Source organism: Panulirus ornatus, chromosome 65, assembly GCF_036320965.1.
Source record: "Panulirus ornatus isolate Po-2019 chromosome 65, ASM3632096v1, whole genome shotgun sequence".
Classification (NCBI taxonomy): domain Eukaryota; kingdom Metazoa; phylum Arthropoda; class Malacostraca; order Decapoda; family Palinuridae; genus Panulirus; species Panulirus ornatus.
In genome coordinates, this window is record NC_092288.1 from 15,033,141 (window position 1) to 15,056,463 (window position 23,323).

Sequence of the window (23,323 nt, forward strand, 5' to 3'; positions counted from 1 at the left end):
AGGGACTTTCTTCAGGGTCTACTTGTTGTACAAAAGGATTGTTCAGGGTACACCCATTATAAAGATGGACTTTGTTCAGGGTTCACCAGATGTACACAGGAACTTGGTTTAGAGTCCTCCACCTTTACACAAGGACTTTGTTCTAGGTCCACCAGTTATACAGAGGAACTTTAGTTGTGTCTGTTAATCATTCAGAGGGACTTTGTCCAGGGCCCAACAGTTGTACAAAGAGACTTTGTCCAGGGTTGACTATCTGTGAGACTTTGTTCAGGGTCCACCAGCTGTACAGAAAACTTTGTCCAATGTTCACTAGCTGTACCAAAATACTTTGTTCAAATGTCCACCAGTTTTAGAGAGACAATGTTCTGGGTCCATCAGATGTACAGAAAGACTGTTAAGGGTCTACCAATAACACAGTGAGATTTTGTTCATGTCCCACCAGTCATAAAGAAGGGCTTTGTTCAGGGTCCACCAGTCACACACGGGGACTTTGTTTGGGGTCCACTTGCTGTATAGAGGGACTTTGTACAGGATTCACCAGTTGTGCAGAGGGACTTTGCATCAACTTTTCATATGTTTTAGAAGATACCCAAATAAAAGGTTTTATAAAAAAGAGGTAAAAAGCTTATTAATATGACTAACCTCCTGCACAAATAGCTCTGAAAGTAGTGGTTTCCCTTATTAATAAGTTTTAGCATAGGCGTCAAGGTACAATGGTTGAATAGTGATTGACCATCTTAAAAGGAATTGTAAATTCTTTATCAATGTAGAACAAGATCGATTTAGGAAGGGAAGAGGGTATGTAATTTACATTTTTCCATTTGGCCAAGTAAAGGGGAAAGTTCTACAAAAAGAAAGAATAATCATGTAGCTTTTATAAATTTAGAAAAGACACACAATAAGTGAATGAAAAAGCTCTCTGGGATATCCTAACTTAATAAAGTGTGAAATATAAGACTTATGAATGATGTTAAGAAATCTATGAATGAAAGTAGTGCATATATGAGAGCAAGTTGTGTATAAGCAGTGCAGTATGATATAAAAGTGGTAGTGCATCAAAGTTGTGTGATATAACCATGGTTTTCTAACATTCTTATCAATTGGGCATTATGTGATATAAGAAAAAGGTAGGATAATTACAGAGTATTTTCTCATTCATGCAGGATTTGATAGAAAATCAGAGACAAGCATGAACCACCTAGAAGAAAATTGATAGTTAGTATCTATACACTAACATTTGTCTCTTTAATGGTATAAAATAGAGTAACAGAGAATGTAATTGGAATGTGTGGCATGGAGCAATTAATGGTCAAGGTTTTGTCTACAATGAAAGAAAAAAGAAAGGAGGTTTGTTGCAACTCTCTGATCCCTGAATCAGTCTGACAGTAGATAATGAGCAATTCTTTTGAACTTATGTTGATAAAGGGTGGATACAGCAGGAATCGAAATAGTGAACAAGTTGAAAAAAATGTAAGAAGGTGTATGATAAATGAAACAAGCTAAGTGAAGAAACTGTGGGAGCAGACATGATGAAAAAAATTTCTATGTATGACAGTAAAGTTCAGTCCCTATAAATATATGGCCTCATCTGACACTGCACAACAATTAATCACACACACACTTTTTAATCATCAATAATTCTGTGTTCCCCTGCATAGTGAGGAAAGTAAAAACCATGTCTCCTTAAAAAAACTTACAAACATATGACTAAGACAGAACAAAACAATTAAATAAACAATTAACTAAACACATCAGTATTATAAAATAGTAGTGCAGTTCAGAAAAGGTCTAATCAGAAATGTTTTCTCAATTGAGAATAAAATAGTCATAATTTTTGAGTACCAACAGCGTATCTTGTCAAGACAGAAGAGACCTTTGTAGTGTTATTGTTGTAATATGATGATACATCAGGATAATGGTGCATGGCAATTGTCATGAGAAAATTCTTTCATTATCATAAGCAACTAACAACACAATTGCATCATGTACAAGAAAGTTCCATTTCTATGTCTTCTGTCCAAGGTCTGAGTTATACATGTGCAGTCTATCTTCTACTCTTGATATCTTTCAAGTAATAGCAAAATAATTCATTTCTTTCATTATCAGTCTATTAATGTGTGCAATTAAAGCAAAGCCTAACTAATCTTGAATCTTACAATTTGACTTCAGGGAAATTATCAAGAATTCAAAAATTTGCAGTCTTTAATTTCAGGTATGTTCTCAATTCCAATTTTATCCAATTTGTAAAGTATCCCAACCCTCTTCCTAGAATAACAGATGCTTCCACCACTGGATAGTACAAACAAATATGGTCCTACATTAACTCATTCCATTTTGATAGAAGATACCCAGGTATAAAAGTTTTATGTAAAGAAAAGTAAAAATCTATTAATCTGACTAACCTCCTCCCCACATTACTCTGAAGTACTAAGGTTTCCCTTATCAATAAATTCTCAGCATAGGTGTCCAGGTGTAATGGTTGAATAGTGATTGACCATCTTAAAATGGAAAAAAAAAGTAATCTGGATTTTTTCCATTTGGACAAGAAATGGAAAAAGTTCAGCAAAAGAGAATGACCATGTAACATGTAAATCTAGTAAAGGCACAAAATGAAATTAATAAGGAAGCTCTCTGGGAGATCCCAATTCAATATGGTGGGTATGAAGACTTATGAATGATGTTAAGAAATTCAAGAATGAAAAAAGAAATTGGCAGTTGCCATGCATGTTGTACTGTATGCATAATGATAAAATATTAGAGGCAAGTGTGAAAAACCTACATATCTTTATTGTTTATTAACTGAGAATTGATAAGCTAATATGAATGTACTGAGATTTCTTAATGACATGAGTATTTGACAAAGTATTTCAGAAAGCTATAAAGAATGCACAAGGAATGTGTTAAAGGGAGAAAGAAAAATGAGACGGGAGGTTTAATTGCAACTTTCTGGTTCCTGAATCGGTCTGGCAGTAGATAATGAACTACTCTCTGTTAATAATATAGACAAATGAATGTATATAACAGGAATCAAAGCAGAAAAATGAGTTAAAAATTAAGCAAGAGTACTTCTCTAGCAAGAGAGCTGTTGATTAAATGCATCAAGCTAAATAAAAACTGTGAGAGCAGACATGATGTAAGAACATGTATATATATATATATATATATATATATATATATATATATATATATATATATATATATATATATATATATGGAGGGAGCGGGGGGGCTGGAAATCCTCCCCTCTCATTTTTTTTTTTTTTTTTTTTTTTTTTTTTTTAATTTTCCAAAAGAAGGAACAGAGGGGGCCAGGTGAGGATATTCCAAAAAAGGCCCAGTCCTCTGTTCTTAACGCTACCTCGCTAACGCGGGAAATGGCGAATAGTTTGAAAAAAAAAAAAAAAAAAAAAAAAAAAATATATATATATATATATATATATATATATATATATATATATATGACTAGTAAAGTTTGAGAAGAGGCCCCATAAGCATACAACTTCATCACATATTGAACATAATTTAATCATCAAGAATCATATGTTCCTAAGCATTGTGAGGATAACAAAATTATGCTTCTTTAAAAAAGTTTATTTACAAACATATACATATAACTAAGACTGTACAAACCATCAATTAAATAGTTTAACTAAACACATCACCATTATACAGTAAATTATTGTGGTTCAGTTCAGAAAGAGCCTAATCACAACTGTTTTCTTAAATGTGAATAATAAGTTGATTTTTGAGTTTCAAATGAAACCTTGGTAATGTTATCATCTTCATTGCAATATGATGATAGATCAATATGAGGCTGCCTGTTAATCAATGCCATGAGAAAATTCTCTTCCATTATCATAAGTAACAGACAACACACATCATGTACAAGAAAGTTCCATTACTATCACTATGGCTTCTATCCAAGGTTGGTGTTATACATATGTAATCTATCTTGAATTCCTGATATCTTTCATTTTAAAAAATTCAGAGTATTTGCAATATCAAACCATCAAAGATTATGTGGACATGTAAAGCGAACCCTTACTAATCTAGATTCTTACAATTTGATTTCAGGTAAATCATCAAGAATTCAAAAATTCTGAAGAGTTCCTAATTCCAGGTATGTTCATAATTCCAAGTCTGATTTGATTTGTACAGTATCCCAACCCTATTCCAAGACTAACAGACACTTCCACCACTGGATAGTACTAAACAAATATGGTCCTACATTAACTTATTTCACTTTTTTAGAAGATACCCAAGTATAAATAAGTTTTATATAAAAATGCAGAAAAGAGTCTAGTAATCTGACTTACCTCCTGCCCACATAACTCCAAAGCAGTGAGGTTTCCATGATCCAAAAACTGTCTTGTTTTGCAAATACCTTGTACCACCATGCAAGGATGCCACACTAAGCTCATCACTGTTACATCTAATTATGGTGATCACTTTGCTCCATGCTTTTATTTTAAATAATTTAGAGTATGACTACTTAGAGAATATTTGAATAGTTCAGTGAAGATCCTAAAGGTCATTCTCAACTGAATTGAACTTATTAATAGTCAAGTTCTTGAATTTTCTAACTGCAATTCTTTTCTGGTGTCAATAAGAATAACAAGAAAAAAAGTAGCTCAAATCAATGATAAGGTGTGTGTGTCCACATTTCTGGGTATATATGATTTATTTTGTAATTCTTAACTAGTTAAATTCATTGTACTCTTCAAATCCAAGAAACTTCCACTTTTCATGCTTATGAGTCTAACAAGGCAAAAAAGCAATGGAAGTCATGATGAATTTACCATCATATACTGTGTGCCTAGCACTCTAGTTGCTGCTGGGTTTTCTCTAAGTCATTTGCTGAAACTTCCATGCAAAGTTTAAAGAGGGCATTCTATGGAATGGTTCAAGACAGGTTGGCCTAATTATTCAAAATAATGAAACTTTCAAGATCCTTACAAGAACTCTGATAAAAAAAATGACAAATTACAATTTGTTACATGACATAATTTATCATTACATTCGCATGTAAATGCCCATGCTGCCTTAAGAGCTTTCCCAAAATAATTAAATGAATGGGGACTTATAGTGCATACTTAATTTTAGAAATATTCACGATATCAACTACAATATTATAACTTTCAATCACTGTCACTACTGCTGCTACTGCTGCTGCTACTGCTCTGGGCATTCTGCTGATCACGCTTTACCTGGAATACACAAAAAATAAATAAACTTCTGACTATAATCAAAACAATATACTTTTCAAAGTAAAGTGTTCATCAGAAAGAGCAGACCCAAATAATGGTATGAAATATGTAAGATGTTTCTTTACAAAGCTGACCACAACAGTACTATTTTTTCATTTTATTATACTTTGTCACTGTCTCCCGTGTTAGCGAGGTAGCGAAAGGAAACAGACGAAAGAATGGCCCAACCCACCCACATACAAGTCCACACAAGCACATATACATACCTATACATCTCAACGTATACATATATACACAAACACAGACATATACATATAGACACATGTAAATAATTCATACTGTCTGCCCTTATTCATTCTCGTCGCCACCCCGCCACACATGAAATGACAACCCCCTCCCCCGCATGTGTGCGAGGTAGCACTAGGAAAAGACAACAAAGGCCAAATTCGTTCACACTCAGTCTCTAGCTGTCATGTATAATGCACCAAAACCACAACTCCCTTTCCACATCCAGGCTCCACAGAACTTTCCATGACTTACCCCAGACATTTCACATGCCCCGGTTCAATCCACTGACGGCACGTCAACCCCGGTATACCACATCGTTCTAATGCACTCTATTCCTTGCACGCCTTTCACCCTCCTGCATGTTCAGGCGCCAATCACTCAAAATCTTTTTCACTCCATCTTTCCACCTTCAATTTGGTCTCCCACTTCTCGTTCCCTCCAACTCTGACAAATATATCCCCTTTGTTAATCTTTCCTCACTCATTCTCTCCATGAGACCAAACCATTTCAAAACATCCTCTTCTGCTCTCTCAACCACACTCTTTTTATTACCTTACGTGTCTCTTACCCTTTCATTACTTACTTGATCAAACCACCTCACACCACATATTGTCCTCAACCATCTCATTTCCAGCATATCCATCCTCCTCCACAAAACTCTATCTATAGTCCATGCCTCGCAACCATATAACTTTGTTGGAAACACTATTCCTTCAAACATACCCATTTTTGCTTTTCAAGATAATGTTCTCGACTTCCACAGATTTTTCAATGCTCCCAGAACTTTCGCCCTCTCCCCCACCCTATGATTCACTTCTTCTTCCATGGTTCCATCTGCTGCCAAATCCACTCCCAGATATCTAAAACACTTCACTTCCTCCAGTTTTTCTCCATTCAGACTTACCTCCCAATTGACTTGTTCCTCAACCCTACTGTACCTAATAACCTTGCTCTTATTCACATTTACTCTGTTTTCTTCTTTCACACACTTTACCAAACTCAGTCACCAGCTTCTGCAGTTTCTCACCCGAATCAGCCACCAGCACTGCATCATCAGCGAACAACAACTGACTCACTTCCCAAGCTCTCTGATCCACAACAGACTGCATACTTGCCCCTCTTTCCAAAACTCTTGCATTCACCTCCCTAACAACCCCATCCATAAACAAATTAAACAACCATGGAGACATCACACACCCCTGCCGCAAACCAACATTCACTAAGAACCAATCACTTTCCTCTCTTCCTACACGTACACATGCCTTACATCCTTGATAAAAACTTTTCACTGCTTCTAACAACTTGCCTCCCACACCATATATTCTTAATACCTGCCACAGAGCATCTCTATCAACTCTTATCATATGCCTTCGCCATATCCATAAATGCTACATACAAATCCATTTGTTTTTCTAAGTATTTCTCACACATTCTTCAAAGCAAACACCTCATCCACACATCCTCTACCACTTCTGGAGCCATACTGCTCTTCCCCAATCTGATGCTCTGTACATGCCTTCACCCTATCAATCAATACCATCCCATATAATTTCCCAGGAATACTAAACAAACTTACACCTCTGTTATTTGAGCACTCACTTTTATCCCCTTTGCCTTTGTACAATGGCACTATGCAAGCAATCCGCCAGTCCTCAGGCACCTCACAAGACACATACATTAAATAACCTTACCAACCAGTCAACAATACAGTCAACCTTTTTTAATAAATTCCACTGCAATACCATCCAAATCCACTGCCTTGCCGGCTTTCATCTTCCGCAAAGCTTTTACTACCTCTTCTCTGTTTACTAAATCGTTCTCCCTAACCCTCTCACTTTGCACTCCACCTCGACCAAAACACCCTATATCTGCCACTCTATCATCAAACACATTCAACAAACATTCAAAATACTCACCCCATCTTCTGACATCATCACTTCTTGTTATCACCTCCCCATGAGCCCCCTTCACTGATGTTCCCATTTGTTCCCTTGCCTTATGCACTTTATAGTACATCAGTACTATAAAACAGAAAAACCAATTCAGACAAAACCAATCAATGAATATCAGACAACAAATCTAAACTCTAAATTACACTATCACCAACCTAATCAGAGAGAGACAAATTATACATTGACTCTCCTTCCTCAACAAAATAAACCAGGTTAAAGAAGATCAACACTTACTGAATATATCCAGCTCCCAGTCATGAAGCACTTCTGACTCATTCCAATGATATCCCTTTTCCCAAAGAACACACAAACATATTCATGAGCCACTACTCAAAAATCAGTCATTAACAAACCTCACTCCTAAACAATAAAATTATGAAAACCTACATAAAAGACATTGATTAATTACCAACCCACCCTTCATTCCCAATGATAAAGATACAAGAAATGCAATTACAGCCTTCAGGAACACTCCTGCAACAGGCTCTGACAACACATCAAACCTACTTGGAATCCATGCAATTACAAATATCATCAACCATTCCTCACTACATATAAAAATTTCCAATATGTGGAAACTTTCCAACATAACATTAATCCTAAAGTCGTCCAAACCATCCAACATGTTTCTCCTCCTACCACCCTTAAGACCTCTGTATACAAACACTATGAAAAACCAATCCTCTACAGAATCAAGCAAAAAATCCCACTCTTAGCAACACATCTTGATCAAACCCAATGATTCTACCACCACCCTACACACTGACTTCTCACATGTCCGAGATGGCTTCTACCAACCACAACTATCCTGCACAATAACAGTCAAAACAGACATTAACAAAGCATTTGACATTGTCTCTAACATACCCTCATACCCTCCACAACAATGAAAAATAAATGATTGGCCTATTTCATCGCCACCAGTCATATCAAAATCTCATAATGATTTCACCTTTATATCTCTTATACTCAAAAAAGGGTTGAAGAAAGAACTGCTCCTAGGGAGCTCCATTGTAATCACTTCTTACAGACCTCCCATTACCTGTAGTAAACTAAAACATGAAGGTCCTCTCACATAAATCTAACTTCACAATCACATCACAGTGACACCACAATAACAAAACAAACATGCAGCACTACCTTACATAACTGGGACAATGATTCCCCCAGAAAAGAATGTCTGCATCTCCACAGAAGTCTTCAACCACCCTCTTTACCCCACACAGACATGAATCCAGCTCACACGCTTCAGCCACCATGAACAAACAATTACACCCAGTAAACAATTTCAAGCATCACACATTTGACACACATGACATTCACTCCCCACACCAATAACTTCTGCACAAGAACAACAAAACAAACTAAGTGCCCTCAGAATACTAACTGGCACCAGATTTGGACAAGAAAAAGAATCCCTTCGTATCCTCAACAAACAATTCATCTGCTTTACTCTAAACTATGCCTCACTGGCCTGGTCCTCTATCCTCTCAAAAGCAAATATAACAAAATTGAAAACCATTTAAATGGAATGTTCAGAACAATTACTTACAGCTAAGGGACCAAAAATACTTAACACTTACACAATGAAGCAAAAATCCTCCCAATACAATCCTTACTCAACTTGCTCGGCACTCAGTTCTCCCACCAAAACCATGCCATAAACTAAACACTGACCCCTATGTAGAAATAAAAAACCTACCCTAAACTCAAACTCAAGCAACCTTTACTCACACATCCCCTCCCCCCCAAATTACTCAAAACACATATACACTGCAATGACCTTCCCAACTTGGTCTCAAACACTACCCCACCAGACGTATACATCCATCTGAAATCACACTCCTCAGACAAACAGTCAATTTTCCATCTAAGCTCTGGACATCACCCTTCCCTACATTACTACAAACAATTCAACACATTCCAGGGCCCTTCATGACCACAGCACAATGTCTACAATGAAAACAATGAACACTTACTGTTCAGGTGCCCCCTACTCTTCCCACATGGATACACACACACACACACACTATCACTACTGAGGTACCTTGCCACTGCAGAGTTATGTACTTGGAAAACCCTGTGGTTGGCAAACCTACAGACGGTGAGATTCTAACCTTTTGGCTTTAAATAGGGGGTTTCAGGTAGTGACCCTTGAAAGACATACCTTAAGTCCTATCGCGAGCACTTCAAAATAAAAGAATCAGAATCTTATACTTAAGAAACATGTCTACAAAAGTCTAGAGAAATGACATACAGAATCTTACAGAAAAGAATAAAGACAATGATACATAGAACAATGGCAGTATATCTTTCTGATGCTCTACACAGCCTATGAACTCCTAAAAAGCAGCCAGCTAGCTATGCTGCACAAAATGGCTGCCTCATTTTTTCTTTAAGGGTCACACTGTTGACTCATTAACACTAAAATGCCTCTTAAAAGATGCTGCACCATAACCAAGTGCAAGGTGATCAAATAAGTCCACATTTTGCTTTAAAGACATCAATTTCCTCTTCCATGGGGTAGCACAACTCACACCACTAGCTTTATTGCTTAGAGGCCATATCTGTGGGCATAAAGCAACAAACAAGTTAAATATCAAAAGATTGTGTTAAGTCGTCAGCATTTGAATGCATCTGATTATTTATGGAAGAGAGGAAATCTCTGAAAAAAGGAGAAAAAATATAGAAAGGCTCTTCAATACTCTTCCCAGCGATATATCTCACATCCACAAGAACTAAGAACTTCAAACAGAGACTTGGACATCTGAAAGCAGTACCAGATCAACCAAAAATTCATAATCATGGTCAACGTGTTAGGGAACAAAACAACAGCATTGTGATTCAAGGAAGACACAGAGAGCACTGCATGTTACCCCAGCTCAAGCAAAATCTCACCATAGGTATTCCCACTTGCTCCTTCCACTTCTAACAAGTACAGCTTCTTAGTTATTCTCCATTCAATCATCCTCTCCATATACTTGAGCCAGATATGCATATCTATATACAAGGTACAGCATATGTCAGAAAAAATCAAAGAACTGAGATGGTAGACTAACAACGAAATAAAATGATACGTTATATCTCTATGGTTACCTACATTTCTGAGTAACAGAGTGATGGCAAAGATGGCAATAATGAAGAATTTAAGTTTCAGAAAAGATCTGAGAAAAAGTTGCATTGTTTTTCATACATACACATGCATATACCTCACTGCTTTTCCCTTCTAAGCTAGGTACAATCAGTAACAAAGGAGTAATGGTCTCATTTGCACACATCTAGTCTTTAGCTGTCTTTTTTTTTACCTGATTCTCATTCCCTGCATTAGCGAGGTAGCACCAGGAAACAAGCAAAGAAAAACACATCCACTCACATACACATATTATTATTTCTATTATTACTATTATCATTATTATCATCAGTATTATCATTATTATCATTATAATTATCATTATCATTATTATCTATTTATTTATTTATTTTGCTTTGTCGCTGTCTCCCGCGTTAGCGAGGTAGCGCAAGGAAACATGAAAGAATGGCCCAACCCGCCCACATTCACATGTATATACATACATGTCCACACACGCACAATATACATACCTATGCATCTCAATGTACACATATATATACACACACAGACATATACATATATACACATGTACATAATTCATACTGTCTGCCTTTATTTGTTCCCATCGCCACCTCGCCACACATGGAATAACAACCCCCTCCCCCCTCATGTGTGCGAGGTAGCGCTAGGAAAGACACCAAAGGCCCCATTCGTTCACACTCAGTCTCTAGCTGTCATGTAATAATGCACCGAAACCACAGCTCCCTTTCCACATCCAGGCCCCACACACTTTGCATGGTTTACCCCAGACGCTTCACATGCCCTGGTTCAATCCATTGACAGCACGTTGACCCCGGTATACCACATCGTTCAAATTCACTCTATTCCTTGCACGCCTTTCACCCTCCTGCATGTTCAGGCCCCGATCACTCAAAATCTTTTTCACTCCATCTTTCCACCTCCAATTTGGTCTCCCACTTCTCCTAATTCCCTCCACCTCTGACACATATATCCTCTTGGTCAATCTTTCCCCACTCATTCTCTCCATGTGACCAAACCGTTTCAAAACACCCTCTTCTGCTCTCTCAACCACACTCTTTTTATTTCCACACATCTCTCTCACCCTTACATTACTTACTCGATCAAACCACCTCACACCACATATTGTCCTCAAACATCTCATTTCCAGCACATCCACCCTCCTGCGCACAACATATCCCTGGGGATAGGGGATTAAGAATACTTCCCACGCATTCCTCACGTGTCATAGAAGGCGACTAAAGGGGACGGGAGCGGGGGGCCAGAAACCTTCCCCTCCTTGTATTTTAACTTTCTAAAAGGAGGGGATTATTATTATCATTATTATTATTATTATTATTATTATTATTATTATTATTATTATTATAATTATTATTATTATTTATTTATTTTTTTTTTTTTTTTTTTTTTACACTTTGTCGCTGTCTCCCGCGTTTGCGAGGTAGCGCAAGGAAACAGACGAAAGAAATGGCCCAACCCACCCCCATACACATGTATATACATACGTCCACACACGCAAATATACATACCTACACAGCTTTCCATGGTTTACCCCAGACGCTTCACATGCCTTGATTCAATCCACTGACAGCACGTCAACCCCGGTATACCACATCGCTCCAATTCACTCTATTCCTTGCCCTCCTTTCACCCTCCTGCATGTTCAGGCCCCGATCACACAAAATCTTTTTCACTCCATCTTTCCACCTCCAATTTGGTCTCCCTCTTCTCCTCGTTCCCTCCATCTCCGACACATATATCCTCTTGGTCAATCTTTCCTCACTCATTCTCTCCATGTGCCCAAACCACTTCAAAACACCCTCTTCTGCTCTCTCAACCATGCTCTTTTTATTTCCACACATCTCTCTTACCCTTACATTACTCACTCGATCAAACCACCTCACACCACACATTGTCCTCAAACATCTCATTTTCAGCACATCCATCCTCCTGCGCACAACTCTATCCATAGCCCACGCCTCACAACCATACAACATTGTTGGAACCACTATTCCTTCAAACATACCCATTTTTGCTTTCCGAGATAATGTTCTCGACTTCCACACATTCTTCAAGGCCCCCAGAATTTTCGCCCCCTCCCCCACCCTATGATCCACTTCCGCTTCCATGGTTCCATCCGCTGCCAGATCCACTCCCAGATATCTAAAACACTTCACTTCCTCCAGTTTTTCTCCATTCAAACTCACCTCCCAATTGACTTGACCCTCAACCCTACTGTACCTAATAACCTTGCTCTTATTCACATTTACTCTTAACTTTCTTCTTCCACACACTTTACCAAACTCAGTCACCAGCTTCTGCAGTTTCTCACATGAATCAGCCACCAGCGCTGTATCATCAGCGAACAACAACTGACTCACTTCCCAAGCTCTCTCATCCCCAACAGACTTCATACTTGCCCCTCTTTCCAAAACTCTTGCATTTACCTCCCTAACAACCCCATCCATAAACAAATTAAACAACCATGGAGACATCACACACCCCTGCCGCAAACCTACATTCACTGAGAACCAATCACTTTCCTCCCTTCCTACACGTACACATGCCTTACATCCTCGATAAAAACTTTTCACTGCTTCTAACAACTTTCCTCCCACACCATATATTCTTAATACCTTCCACAGAGCATCTCTATCAACTCTATCATATGCCTTCTCCAGATCCATAAATGCTACATACAAATCCATTTGCTTTTCTAAGTATTTCTCACATACATACATACATTCTTCAAAGCAAACACCTGATCCACACATCTTCTACCACTTATGAAACCACACTGCTCTTCCCCAATCTGATGCTCTGTACATGCCTTCACCCTCTCAATCAATACCCTCTCATATAATTTACCAGGAATACTCAACAAACTTATACCTCTGTAATTTGAGCACTCACTCTTATCCCCTTTGCCTTTGTACAATGGCACTATGCACGCATTCCGCCAATCCTCAGGCACCTCACCATGAGTCATACATACATTAAATAACCTTACCAACCAGTCAACAATACAGTCACCCCCTTTTTTAATAAATTCCACTGCAATACCATCCAAACCTGCTGCCTTGCCGGCTTTCATCTTCCGCAAAGCTTTCACTACCTCTTCTCTGTTTACCAAATCATTTTCCCTAACCCTCTCACTTAGCACACCACCTCGACCAAAACACCCTATATCTGCCACTCTATCATCAAACACATTCAACAAACCTTCAAAATACTCACTCCATCTCCTTCTCACATCACCACTACTTGTTATCACCTCCCCATTTGCGCCCTTCACTGAAGTTCCCATTTGCTCCCTTGTCTTACGCACTTTATTTACCTCCTTCCAGAACATCTTTTTATTCTCCCTATAATTTAATGATACTCTCTCACCCCAACTCTCATTTATTTTTTTTTATTCTGCTTTGTCGCTGTCTCCCGCATTTGTGAGGTAGCGCAAGGAGACAGACGAAAGAAATGGCCCAACCCACCCCCATACACAATATATATACATACACGTCCACACACACAAATATACATACCTATACATTTCAATGTACACATATATATATACACACACAGACACATACATATATACCCATGCACAAAATTCACAGTCTGCCTTTATTCATTCCCATCGCCACCTCGCCACACATGGAATACCATCCCCCTCCCCCCTCATGTGTGTGAGGTAGCACTAGGAAAAGACAACAAAGGCTCCATTTGTTCACACTCAGTCTCTAGCTGTCATGCAATAATGCCCGAAACCACAACTCCCTTTCCACATCCAGGCCCCACACACTTTCCATGGTTTACCCCAGACGCTTCACATGCCCTGATTCAATCCACTGACAGCATGTCAACCCCGGTATACCACATCGATCCAATTCACTCTATTCCCTGCCCTCCTTTCACCCTCCTGCATGTTCAGGCCCCGATCACACAAAATCTTTTTCACTCCATCTTTCCACCTCCAATTTGGTCTCCCACTTCTCCTCATTCCCTCCACCTCCGACACATATATCCTCTTGGTCAATCTTTCCTCACTCATTCTCTCCATGTGCCCAAACCATTTCAAAACACCCTCTTCTGCTCTCTCAACCACGCTCTTTTTATTTCCACACATCTCTCTTACCCTTACATTACTTACTCGATCAAACCACCTCACACCACACATTGTCCTCAAACATCTCATTTCCAGTACATCCATCCTCCTGCGCACAACTCTATCCATAGCCCACGCCTCGCAACCATACAACATTGTTGGAACCACTATTCCTTCAAACATACCCATTTTTGCTTTCCGAGATAATGTTCTCGACTTCCACACATTCTTCAAGGCTCCCAGGATTTTCGCCCCCTCCCCCACCCTATGATTCACTTCCACTTCCATGGTTCCATCCGCTGCCAGATCCACTCCCAGATATCTAAAACACTTTACTTCCTCCAGTTTTTCTCCATTCAAACTTACCTCCCAATTATTATTATCATTATTATTATTATTATTATCATTATTACTATTATCATTATTATTATTATTACCATTATTATTAATATTATCATAATATTTATATTCATTATACTTTGTCGCTGTTTCCCGCGTAAGCGAGGTAGCGCAAGGAAACACGAAAGAATGGCCCAACCCACCCACATACACATGTATATACAAAAACGCCCACACACGCACATATACATACCTATACACTTAAACGTATACATACATATACATACACAGACATATATACATCTGTACATGTTCATACATGCTTCCTTCATCCATTCCTGCCACCACTCCACCACAAATGAAATGGCACCCCCCCCCTTATTATTATCATTATTATCATTATCATACTTGATCACTATTTCCAGCATCAGCAAGGTAGCACCAGAAAACAGACAAAGAAAGACCCATCCACTCATTTACACATATATATATGCACATATGCTTACATATACATATACATCTACACATCAACACATACACATACATATACATCAATACATATGTACATATTCTTAGTTGCTTGCCCTTATCCATTCCTAGTGCCACCCCAGCCTCACTGTAAACAGCATTGCCACTCCCGGCGTCAGCTAGGTAGCACAAGGAAACAGATGAAAGAGAGGCAACATCTGCCCACACTCATTCTCTAGCCACAGCTTCCTACCCAATTCCAGGCCCCACACACCTTTCCATGGTTTACCCCACACATTTCACATGCCCTATATATACATACATGCATATATACATATACATACACATACATATACATACACATTTTTTTTTTTTTTTTTTTTGCTTTGTCACTGTCTCCCGCGTTTGCGAGGTAGCGCAAGGAAACAGACGAAAGAAATGGCCCAACCCACCCCCATACACATGTATATACATACCTCCACACACGCAAATATACATACCTACACAGCTTTCCATGGTTTACCCCAGACGTTTCACATGCCCTGATTCAATCCACTGACAGCACGTCAACCCCGGTATACCACATCGATCCAATTCACTCTATTCCTTGCCCTCCTTTCACCCTCCTGCATGTTCAGGCCCCGATCACACAAAATCTTTTTCACTCCATCTTTCCACCTTCAATTTGGTCTCCCACTTCTCCTCGTTCCCTCCACCTCCGACACATATATCCTCTTGGTCAATCTTTCCTCACTCATTCTCTCCATGTGCCCAAACCATTTCAAAACACCCTCTTCTGCTCTCTCAACCAAGCTCTTTTTATTTCCACACATCTCTCTTACCCTTACGTTACTTACTCGATCAAACCACCTCACACCACATATTGTCCTCAAACATCTCATTTCCAGCACATCCATCCTCCTGCGCACAACTCTATCCATAGCCCACGCCTCGCAACCATACAACATTGTTGGAACCACTATTCCTTCAAACATACCCATTTTTGCTTTCCGAGATAATGTTCTCGACTTCCACACATTCTTCAAGGCTCCCAGGATTTTCGCCCCCTCCCCCACCCTATGATCCACTTCCGCTTCCATGGTTCCATCCGCTGCCAGATCCACTCCCAGATATCTAAAACACTTTACTTCCTCCAGTTTTTCTCCATTCAAACTTACCTCCCAATTGACTTGACCCTCAACCCTACTGTACCTAATTACCTAATTACCTAATTACACATACATATACATATATACACATGTACATATTCACACTTGCTCACCTTCATCCATTCCCAACATCAACCTGCCCCACAGGAAACAGCACAAATGCACACAAGGAATCGAAGAAAAAGAACATATACATTCTTTTCTTTTCACCCGTACCCGATCACCTCCCCCTGCATCAACAAGGTAGTGCCAGGAAACAGACGAAATAAGGCCACATCTGCTCACATCCATACATGAGCTGTCATGTGTAATGCACCAAAACCACAGACTTTTCCCATGGTTTACCCAGATGTTTCACATACCCTGGTTCATTCCAATGATGGCACGTTGTATAAATAATTAAGAAAAATAGAAATGTATAAGAATCAAAACTTAATTTACCCAGCTTCCTATGACCCATCTGAGAATCTTATAACTGAGGATCTTGTAACTATCAAACTTAACCAAAGAAAATCTACAAAATAACAATCAAACCTGGTATAATTTTTTATTTACCTTTGGAGGTACTATGTAGGGAAATGTTTTGTCTGTAGTCTCAGTACCAGCTTTAAGTCTTGTTAAAGAAGTAAGGTTTAAATCCTCCAGGGATAATGTTTGCAGAGCACCTTTTAACACTTCTAAACCTTCCTCAAATCTATTTGCATCACCTGCAAGAGATAATTTTCATACAATCATTTCTAAGGATTTCACATAGAACATACATGAGCCTTTTAAAGGATAAGAACCTACTATGCTGGAAGGAGGTACATGAAAATAAGACAGATATGAGTAACAACTGAAAATTTAATACATAAGCCTGTGAGAATGCATGTAACAAAAGAAATTTGTCATATATGGTTGGAGTATTCTAAAGAAATGACTGGACATGATGGCAAAGAGAACAAAGAGATGTAAGGACAGAAACAGGTATATGAGAGAGGAAGACACTGCAAAAGAAGCAAAAAGAGCTACAAAAGCTCTTAAGGAATGGAATATTGGGGCATAGATGAAATGGTGAAGAATACTGAAACTGCTGTGAAATGGACCGTGAAAGTAACCATGGAAGCATGGTAACAGGGAAATGAGATGTTGATAAAAAAAGGAAAAACTAAATATGGCAGGGAGGGCATGGCTCAAAAAAATCCATGGTTTTCACAATTTTTTTTTAGATATCAAGTAACATTCTCCTTGCATGAATATGGCTGAACAGATTACAGTATAAAAAATTATTGAGTTCCCATATCATTTGTGTTAGATCATGTCTACGTTATGTCAGGTTAGGTTTCTTAGGTTGAAATTGCCTTCCTTTTCATATCCATCTGTCTGACAACTAAATAAGCCCAATAAAATGAGATTTGTCAGTGCTGATATCAGAATGGCTCTGCTATTAAGGTAAAACCAAAGCCTCCCAGCTACAGAGACAATCCTGTACCCATGGTCAATATCTGATAAAAATGAAAAACTCAGACAACAGTTCATGGGGATACGCTGTTACATCATGACAAAAATGTGAACTTCAGACAGCTGACATACAAAAGTATGATAGTTCGATTAAGGGGGCTGGTGTGAGAGGAAGACTACCCATGACATGAGGAAATAGAGTTGAAGAGTAATGGAAAAAAACTGGTGGAAGCATGTGTACAATAGTGTACGCAAAGAAGGTATGTAAGGACAGGGATAAGAGGAGACATCTGCTATGGCTACCCTCTGATGGGAGTTCCAGGAGGGAACGTGTCAGAGACATGCATGGATAGACAGATCACACTGTCAACAATATTCCATTATCATCACCTCCATGATTTTGATACCATCAAGGAAAAGCCTTACATATTCCTCAAGTCTGTTGATAATTAGGTGTCTCTGATGATCTAATATTCTACTGATACACATCTCACATTAAAGACTGAATAATTCATCTTAAGTAAAATCTAAGCTTCCAGGCTAAACTTCCTGTAGCCCTGCATCACAGACATAGTGAAACAAAGTAATCTGAGAAGTACAAGACTTACATTTCTTATCACATCAGCCTTAACATTAAAGTCATGTTCAGAATGCAGCCAAGCTGTTGCTGTAATTCTTGCAACAAAGCCTGGGACACTTAAGAAAAGTGCAAAATCAGGACACAGTGAGATGCCTTTTAAAGCTTGAGAAGCTTGGAGAGGAAATGTCCCTTGAAAAATTTAAGATGCTATAAATACTGCATGCCATGCCTGACCATAAAGTGTGAAAGACTTTTCACCAAAGTTGTACACCCAGCACTGAACAGATGTAATGCAGTACTTGTCGAAGCCAGTCCCTCTCCCTGCCACCTAATAAGTATACCCACTGGGGAAAAATCTGGGAAACATATTTCCATCTGGTGAGTCTAATCCTTTGTCAGTACTTAAGATCAGAACAAACTTTATCATAAATTCCTCAATTGACAGAAAGTTGTCTCATTTTCATATGGTAAACAAGTTTTGATGTGGAAGCCATGTGAAAGGAAGTCCAGCCCCATTCCTACCCCTCTACCATATTTGGAGTTTTTACAGATGCTTGTGAGACAGGACTTGATTGATTCTATGGAAGTTGTAAACACCTCAACCCTTATGGTTATCAAGTGCTCTTTAGCATGAAATACCTATGCAAAACTTAAATCATTTGAACAGATCTAATATTCTGGCCTAGCTTTAAATCAGTCTATTCACATTAACAGTATTTTCTACTATTTCTCCAATGTTTTTATTCCATCCAATGTTATTTTTTTCTTATTCATATCTGATGCCAAGACTATTGTACTGTTGGCATTCCATTAATACATATCCCAGAGTAATTCTGCATTTGCAAGTGTCACATACTGGTGCAGGGCTCCTTTTCATAGGTGAACATAGGTCAACAACATAGTAAGACCAATCCTCAGTTGAGAATAATGTCTCAAAATGGCAATACCTGTTGAGAGAGGAATGGCATACGTGAACTCCTTTCTTTATCCTCTGCAGTTTTTCATTCTTCAGGGCATCCTAGTCTGTTTATATTGCCATTTACATCTAATTCTTTAATCTGCTCATAAAATCACTGAAAGGTAAAACTCCTGCAAAAAGACTGCTAGATATAGCTGCTTTAGCCTCAGCATCAGCTATTTCATAACTGCTAATACAATCATGTCCAAGATACCAGCAAAATTCTGCACTCTTATGCGTTGTGTAAATTTATTCTTACAGTTTTAAGCTCTCTGAAGTACTGGATGCATTGGAGCACAATGTGATATGACTTGGAGTGCCTTTCTGATACAGTAAACTGTATTTTTCTTTTTAGATTCCTCAATTAATTTAAGTGAAGTATGAATAAGGTACAGTTGTATGGTAAATACTAAAGATTCTCTTCATTTTGCATTAACTACAGCAATGCCTATGCTTTCCTCACATTTTGAGCTGTATCATTCAATATCTAGATTCGGTTTGGATGAACAGCATAATGCTAAAGTAATTTCCTTTTCATTACTGTAGAAGTAGGTAGTAGTTGGTAAGCAGCCAATGAACAGAGAGGTAAATTATCAGTACTACCCGCCTCAGTATCGGGAGGGTTAGTGACATTTGCTTAAAGAGCCAGCACTTCAGTGGTTGTCAAGTTGCACTCCTCTGATCCAGGTAGCTGTCTTTCTTTCTGCTTCACTAACAAGTGGACTATTGGCATTCTGTCCACAAATGTAATGTGTAACACTTTACAAAACTTAACTCACAAAGCTCATTCTTCATAACCCTAGTTTTTCTTGCAGTGAGCACTGTACTAGCCCTGCCTTTTGGCAAAATGGTAGAAGTAGTAGATAGAAGTAGGTAAGAAAATTTAGGTAGGAGCATTAGGTAGAAATATTAGATGGAAGTCATTGGCAGGAGCATCAGATAAAAGTAGTCAGTGGGAACATTAAGTAGGAGCCTCATCAAACATTGTGCTACAATTGCCTTCTGCCAGTGGCCTGTTAAGGGTGAGGCAATGAAGGCTAAGAAGCATCACTGGAGTTCACTAGTTATGGAGACTCCATTGCCATGGCGATGAGGGAGTTCCAACTGGAACAGGTATCAGAGATATAGAAAGATAGATAGATAGATACTACAGAAGCAATGATGCTTTTGTTCATTTTCATCCAGTCCTCGCAAAGTATGACCTCAGGAGCGTTCAAGGGAAGGAGCAATAAAGTTTAAGTCCAAAACACTCATAAATGGCATTTTGTATTCTGATATCAAAAGTTTAGAAAACCTTGGATGTTAATCAAATACCAGAGTCCCCTCAACAGCAATAACATACTTATATGTAGGGTTAGATGGTATGTGCTTAAACCTAAAGAAATGCTTTAAGCCACATTCATGAAATCATCAATTCCAAGGGAGCTCACAAAAATCTGCATACAAATTTTCAACTTTGGAGGATCTGAATAAAATCCTGTGCATAATATAATAATAAGATTAGGTACAACATCAACCACTCTCAGAAAATCATCAGTGATGGAAAAATATATCTCACAACCATAATTCAATCTACATAATGAGTCTCACCAAGGCCTTCCTCTCTGCTCCCCGAGTAATGAGACATTGTGTTCAAACTGTTTAGAACTTTGTCACTTCATTCTTAAGGTTTTTAATATAAGAAGCCCATGATGATCGTTTACCAAAATCATGCTCAAAAAATTTGCCTCCTCTTCCTGATGAGTTAGAATGCCTTTCAGTAATATATGTAGCAAAGCTGATCTTTAAGTTGATCTTGTAAGATGTATAGCAATAGTGTTTTTGCTGAAAGAAATTAAAACCAGGGTTCACTGCAAAACTGATAAGGTAATCAGCAGCAGCTTCCAAGCATTTCACTGCAACTTGAAGATATGATGTACAATAGATACCTAAATAATCAACAGTTAAGGATAATTTATCTTCTATATAACCCTATGGACCCCCTTCTTAAGCTGCAGCTTAAAAGCTACACAACAGTCAGTAGCAGGGAAAGGATGGTCTCCTTTTGAATGAAAGGTTCTTCAATGGAGCTGAACTCCTATGGCATTACCTCAACCATCGAAGGTGATTTTTTTACATGCAGCGTAACTTCAAGTATAAAGAGTATAATAACTCCATGTATCTTCTTAATTAGATATATCTTTTTAATTAGTGTTATCAATAGCAGTTTATAAATACACTGTTGTCAGAAAAGCAACTAATGCACCACACTTTATATCAGGAATTCCTTTTTCCACAGAAAAGGATTTGTTTTCAAACCAAGCACCATCAACAGCTTTCTACAGCTGGCCTGATTCAGACATGGATACCAATGTCCATGATCAGACAGGGAGAAATTAGAAACATGTTCATCCCATAAAAAAGCTGATGTTACTTACCAAGAATGTCAATCCAGCAGCTGTACACCAACCCCCTTGCACGAGAGGAAATATTTGGATGCACATTCAGTACTTCAATGAGCTTGCTTGGAAGATCAATATTATTAGATTTCCGAGCATTGTCCAGGATGTTTCGGAACATTAGAGGTCCACTGCACCCAGACAGATACTTGTCATATATCTGTAAAGAAGAAATTTTGCATACTAAATAACTAAGATGTTATACTTTACCTCTGAGCTTACCAAGATAAATTAGGTCAGCCCAGTGAATCAGCCACCTTTACAACATTTAGGTACAAATAAACATTACAAAAGGAACATTTACAAAGGATCATTTCTTTTCTCTCATGTAAAGGAAATATGTGTTTACTGCATAGTTGTCCTCTCCATTCAACATATATCTGCAAAGAAAAAATTTTTGTATACTAAATAACTAAGATGTTATACCTTACCTATGAGCTTACTAAATAACTAAGATGTTATACCTTACCTATGAGCTTACCAAGATAAATTAGGTTTGCCCAGAGAATCAGTCACCTTTACAACATCTAGGTATAGTTAAACATATTACAAAAGAATCATCTTTTTTCTTTTCTCTTTTATTATTCTTTTGAATTTATTCATCACACTTAGTTGCTGTCTCCCACGTTAGCAAGGTAGTGCAAGGAAACAAGAGACGAAATGGCCCAACCCACCCACATACACATGTACATACATAAACGCCCACACACGCACATATACATACCTATACATTTCAAAGTATACATACATATACATACACAGACACATACATATATACACATGTACATATTCATACTTGCTGCCATCATCCATTCCCATCGCCCTAACCCGCCACACATGAGCCTACTTACATTAAAAATCTTAACTAACTACTCAACAAACACAGTCACCTACTCACCATCCACACCATCTTATGCATAGCTTTCACCACCACCTCTCTTCTCACCAATTCACTTGTCATGGCCCTCTCCTTTCATGTACAGGTTGTACCTCTCTAATCCACCACTCTGTGGTCTGGCAACTCCTATGGTTCAGCACATTTTTGAATCCGCCACAATTAGTAATTAGGTTGTCAATCTGCCACCAAGGCAGCACTGTTAGCAGCACTAAGGCACCAAAATCAGCTTACACTGTAGCATAGTTAGTTAACAGTCAAACTGATTATTACATTCAGCTACATTTTAGTCTTTCAGGATCCAAGAGACCAAGAGGTGCAGATGATGCTAGTGCTAATATGCATAAGCATAAATCATTATCTACACTTGAAAGGGTT

The 23,323-nt window shown here is 38.3% G+C and overlaps 1 protein-coding gene and 1 long non-coding RNA gene across 3 annotated transcripts in view; one reads left to right on the forward strand and one right to left on the reverse strand.

Moving 5' to 3' along the window:
• The window catches only part of LOC139746619 (uncharacterized), a 44,937-nt gene extending 41,791 nt beyond the window's left edge, over window positions 1-3,146 (forward strand). The window contains exon 3 of the long non-coding RNA XR_011712183.1: window positions 2,170-3,146. This is a non-coding gene — a long non-coding RNA (uncharacterized lncRNA). The remainder of the gene's footprint in view (window positions 1-2,169) is intronic.
• Window positions 3,147-3,576: 430 nt separating this feature from the next.
• bsf (bicoid stability factor) overlaps window positions 3,577-23,323 on the reverse strand; it is a 201,779-nt gene continuing 182,032 nt past the window's right edge. For both annotated transcript variants that reach the window (XM_071658035.1, XM_071658036.1), the window contains 3 exons: window positions 22,030-22,210; window positions 17,190-17,341; window positions 3,577-5,207 (listed from right to left, as the gene is read on the reverse strand). In XM_071658035.1, coding sequence (XP_071514136.1) covers window positions 5,139-5,207; window positions 17,190-17,341; window positions 22,030-22,210 — 402 coding nt within the window. In that variant the 3' untranslated portion in view covers window positions 3,577-5,138. The remainder of the gene's footprint in view (window positions 5,208-17,189; window positions 17,342-22,029; window positions 22,211-23,323) is intronic.